This window comes from Engystomops pustulosus, chromosome 9 (assembly GCF_040894005.1).
Source record: "Engystomops pustulosus chromosome 9, aEngPut4.maternal, whole genome shotgun sequence".
NCBI classification, from domain to species: domain Eukaryota; kingdom Metazoa; phylum Chordata; class Amphibia; order Anura; family Leptodactylidae; genus Engystomops; species Engystomops pustulosus.
This window is the reverse complement of record NC_092419.1, coordinates 84,836,228-84,841,275: the sequence shown is the minus strand read 5'-3', so window position 1 is coordinate 84,841,275 and position 5,048 is coordinate 84,836,228. Positions and strand designations below refer to the sequence as shown.

The 5,048-nt window shown below is 44.2% G+C and overlaps 1 protein-coding gene across 2 annotated transcripts; it reads right to left on the bottom strand.

Moving 5' to 3' along the window:
* Nucleotides 1-434: 434 nt before the first annotated feature.
* On the bottom strand, nt 435-4,575 carry LOC140076987 (uncharacterized). 2 transcript variants are annotated; one of them, XM_072123808.1, is made up of 10 exons: nt 4,504-4,575; nt 3,366-3,461; nt 3,118-3,219; nt 2,904-2,981; nt 2,119-2,214; nt 1,869-1,970; nt 1,626-1,706; nt 1,294-1,492; nt 861-959; nt 435-644 (listed from the first exon to the last, which is right to left on the bottom strand). In XM_072123808.1, the coding sequence occupies exons 1-8, from the start codon at nt 4,519-4,521 to the stop codon at nt 1,295-1,297; spliced, it is 771 nt and encodes a 256-aa protein (XP_071979909.1). In that variant the 5' UTR covers nt 4,522-4,575; the 3' UTR covers nt 435-644; nt 861-959; nt 1,294. The 2 variants fall into 2 exon arrangements, with proteins under 2 accessions (XP_071979909.1, XP_071979910.1); XM_072123809.1 differs by lacking the exon at nt 2,904-2,981.
* Nucleotides 4,576-5,048: the final 473 nt, after the last annotated feature.

The window sequence follows — 5,048 nt, the reverse complement described above, 5'->3', positions numbered from 1 at the left end:
TAACACTGAGGAGACCCCCCTGTACTGTGTATAACACTCGGGAGACTCCCCCCTGTACTGTGTATAACACTGAGAAGACCCCCCTGTACTGTGTATAACACTCAGGAGACCCCCCCCCCCTGTACTGTGTCTAACACTCGGGAGACCCCCCTGTACTGTGTATGACACTCGGGAGATCCCCCTGTACTGTGTATAACACTCGGGAGACCCCCTGTACTGTGTATAACACTCGGGAGACCCCCCCCCCCCTGTACTGTGTCTAACACTCGGGAGACCCCCCTGTACTGTGTATGACACTCGGGAGATCCCCCTGTACTGTGTATAACACTCGGGAGACCCCCTGTACTGTGTATAACACTCGGGAGATCCCCCTGTACTGTGTACGTATAGAAAAGGCGGACAAGGAGAGACCAGACAGTGAGTGTTAGTGGAGCCTATCATGGATCCAGTACAGCAGACCATAGTCTCCTGACACTGACATAATCCGTTTAATGGTCAAAAGGCAAAAACCTCAGTAGAAAGGTTTGTGTAGATGTCCAGATCTTCATAGTCCTAGACGTCCAGCTCTGACACCAGGGGCGGGAGGACGCGTCTATAGGGGCGGGAGGACACGTCTATAGGGGCGGGAGGACACTTCTATTGGCCTAATGAAAGAACAAAGATATATCACTACATACATTCCTCATCAAGTGGCTGCTACATGTCTACAAGACTGGAGCCATCCTGGAATGATCCATATCTAAGTGTCCGTAGCAGTGATGATACCACATGGACATCAACCTAGATTGTAATATTTTATGGACATTGCTCACTGGTAGAGATGTGATACATCTATGTGGCAGAGTATAGTCGGGACTTACAGGTTCGGTAGGTTACAGGTCGTCTTGCTCTAAATTCTAGAAGAACTTCTTATCCTTGGGGATGAAGTGCAGAGTAGTCAGGACATTCATGAATCAAAGCTGCAAAAAAAAAAAAATCTCTGGATTATCTTCATTGTAAAGTCTCACATTAGGTCATATAATCCAACGCAAAAGCCAAAAATCAGTCAGTGTATGTCATGAATATATTTTTTGAGCTCCCATAATGCACTTTTCCAAACTAAGAGGAAAACAGCAGTAGCATCAACTTAGCTCTAGACATGTAATAGTAAAATAGTGTGTGATATCGGGACAAGAGAAGTAAGTGAAATAATTTGCAAGGTCACTGGACAAGTTCTGAAGACTCCGATCTGCAGAATCTCAGATCTCCTTGATGTTGTCCTTGTCACAATGTACTGATGTGTGTTCCACCTACCTCAGAACTCATCCTTATCGACCTGGGTGGAAGCGTCAACCATATAGGAATGTTTCATGGGTTTCACATGGATCAAGGTGACTTTCGGCCCATGTGACATTAGGCTGAGCTCTTCCTCTGTGACTTGGCACCCAAAGTCCTTTGTGCTGGGTCTGCTGAGAGCTGGCGTGAAAGGAGTCACCTCCACTGATTCCCGGCACTACAGAGGAAACATGAGAGAAAGCTGATGATGATGTGTGTATCACGAGTCCAGTCACTTGTGAATAAGATCCTGAGATACACGACACGTATCACCAGGCTGAGATACATGTCCTAGACTGAGATCTCCTCACCATGCAGAAGAGGCTCCTCAGTCTTTGTCGCCATCTTGATCCAGTAGATCTTCTATTCTCCCCAGAGGTTTCTGGTTCATCCTGTTGAGAATTTGGATACACAGAAATTTAGAGTGATAGAAAGCAAATGAATCCTCCATTCAACTAGAAACATGGCTCCAGATTTACTATGGAAAAGCACCAAAAATTGTACACACAGCGGACACCACACACTAAATGACTGTATAGTAATGGCCTCCTTACCGATCTAACAATCCAGCAGGGCTCAGGTGACTCCGGCATCAGGTCTCCTGGTACATCCTGTGCAGCAGCAGCCAAATTATAGGAGGCAGGGGAACGACCTGGCTGTGGGACATAAAAATAGAAACATTACTTTCAATTCAATGACATCTTAGTGATAAGATGTCATGGAGGAGGTGAACCCCAGATAACCCCAATATCACATGTTATGTATAATGTGGTGATGGCTGATGGCGTCTCTAGAATTATTTACCCCGTCCTCGTATGAATTAATCCAAGTGCGCGTAGCCTCCGGCTCCAGTGCCCTGCGGGTCAGAACTTGGACATGGGTGCGCCCAGTAAGATTATCCTATAGGGGAGAGAGAAGAACAGAATTTCGGGTCAGTGAAATTATTTGTGATTCCACATGATGGAGACGTCTCCAGAAGGAATCATGCAAAGTAACCATAGACCTTCAGGAGCGGAGATGGTGGAGACCACTAGTGGAGTATAGGAGGACATTGGTGGAAACCAATAAACCAGGATCAATTACTCATACACATATGTGTTATCCATGGCCTTCTTCCTTCTAAAGTCAACCTTTATAATTCTGCTGATGAGCCAGAAGCAATCTGGGGGGGGGTATTACCAGTGTCCCTCTGTGCTGTAACTCCACAGACCGTTACCCAGTCTCCTCCCCAGGAGGGAAGTGCTGGGGGAGAAGGAGGTGGGGAAGACAGTGTAATAGTCTGTGAAGCTGCAGCACAGAGAGTCTCTGGTAACAACCCCAAGAGTTCTATAGGCTCATTGGCATAATTTTAAAAGTTGAATTTAGAAGGAAGGAGACCATAGATAACAAATATAAGAAGATTACCACAGTCACGGTGCCTGGATCTAAGAAACGTACAGCGAACACCAGATGTAACTATTACATCTAAATTTGTAAATCATGTACTTGATAACAAGCTCTAGTTTATCTTGAGTCTATTAGAGAATATTAGTAAATCTGCCCCATTGTCTATAAGTCGTGTGTGGATCATAGAGTAGAAGAGACATTACCGTGATGATGCAGTCCAAGTCTAGCGGCTGTTTTCCTGTACTACACTCAGGAGCCGGATCCAGTGATAGGAAATTCTCCTGTCAATACATATTAATTGTCAAATTTGAATCATTTTCCCTCAATTCATCATCACCTCCATCATCATCATCAATAGCATCAGCAGCAGTTATGGGACATGGTGAGTCCATGACTATATAGTAATGGCCTCCTTACCGATCTAACAATCCAGCAGGGCTCAGGTGACTCCGGCATCAGGTCTCCTGGTCCATCCTGTGCAGCAGCAGCCAGATTATAGGAGGCAGGAGAAGGACCTGGCTGTGGGACATAAAAATAGAAACATTACTTTCAGATCAATGACATCTTATTGATAAGATGTCATGGAGGAGGTGAACCCCAGATAACCCCAATATCACGTTATGTATAATGTGGTGATGGCTGATGACGTCTCTAGAATTATTTACCCTGTCGTTGTAGGATTTGATCCATGTGCGCTTAGCCTCCGGCTCCAGTGCCCTGCGGGACAGGACTTGGACACGGGTGCGCCCAGTAAGTTTATCCTATAGGGGAGAAGAACAGAATTTCGGGTCAGTGAAATTATTTGTGGTTCCACATGATGGAGACGTCTCCAGAAGGAATCATGCAAAGTAACCATAGACCTTCAGGAGCGGAGATGGTGGAGACCACTAGTGGAGGACATTGGTGGAAAGAGACATTGATATAACCAGAAATGAGTAAAGATGTAGTAGACGGCTCTAGAACATCTTCAATATCACATAGTCTATCTCTCAGAGCATTATGGGTAATACCAGGCTGTATGCAGCAGTGATAGTGATGACATCACGCTAGAACCTGGGTAAATGGAGAAGGATTCTATTGCTATGGTAACCAGTACACACATCCGCCATCTTTTTTTAGAGTAAATTATACAATTTTTGCAATTTCTTCACATAAAGTTTATAATTTTACACTGTTATCAGTAAGAGGAGTGTAAGAATGAGTCTGGGGGTGACATATTATAACTAGTGCACAGTAGATACAGGGTTTAGATCTTCCCCTCACCCTCCCAGACACCTCAATATCACCCTAATGACAGATCTAGGACCTCAGTATAACCAGGAATGGGTGGAGGGGACATCAGGACCTGGACATAATGTCACCATGTTTTATATCAAGTCCTCTAGGGACAGGGGTCTGAGGGTAAATCTTCTTCCTGCTTCTCTGGACACACAGTACTATCAATAATGTCCCAAATGTAAAACAGAAACCAAAAAATGAGAGCAGATATTCCCCAAGATCCGTGTCGGACTGTCCCACCAGAGGATCGGAGGATCCTCTGGTGGGCCCAGGCTCCAACCTTATACTGGATTACAAAGATACAGCAGAAGATAACTAAATTTGGAAGCTGGAAGGGTCTTTTTTTGAGTTGAATGTGAAGAGGATCCTCCAGAATAATGTTATCTGGTGGACCCAAGGAGCCCCAGCACGACACCCCCCAGGATTCCCCTTATCTACATTACAATCGGACCGTCTATTTCCTGATGTCTAAATTTCACCACTAACAATAATCCTGATATCCGTCAATAAATAAAGTCTACTTACAAAAAATCTTTCCATCATTCGTCAGTAAAACAGCAAAAAATCTCCTCTTCACTCTCCACTCCTCTACTATACAACCCTCAGAGAATTATAGGTACAGAGCGGGAGTTTTATAGCAGTGATGACATCACAGCGGGTATGACATCATGTTAAGAACAAAGTTGAATGGGGAGGATTCTGATTCCATGGAAACCCAGTACAGGAAGCGGCCATCTTGTATAATAAATGATGGAGTCATGATAAATGTATATTAAATATGGCAAATTTAACCCTTTTGACTCCCTTCTATTCCGGGAGCTACTCATATATCAATATATCAACTTCTGATAGGACAGACAAAAATATTTCTGCCTAAACCCAAAGACATTTGTATAATAGTGTCCAGGTGGTGACCTCATACCTGCCACATACATCCATAGGTCCAAATTAGCCCAACATATGCCAAAACTATGTCCCATTGTTATACATAAGGCAGTTATACATGAGCTGTTTGTAGTAAAGTAGTGTTTAGTGCTTTCATTTTATTAGCTGCTCTGTATGAATGAAAG

Excerpts from the sequence above, each read along its gene's own strand:
- LOC140076987 (XM_072123808.1), bottom strand. Across the intron at positions 3,220-3,365 it reads TCAAATCCTACAACGACAGG|CCAGGTCCTTCTCCTGCCTC; the intron begins GTAAATAATTCT and ends TATGTCCCACAG. Across the intron at positions 1,707-1,868 it reads CCTGCTGGATTGTTAGATCG|GATGAACCAGAAACCTCTGG; the intron begins GTAAGGAGGCCA and ends AATTCTCAACAG.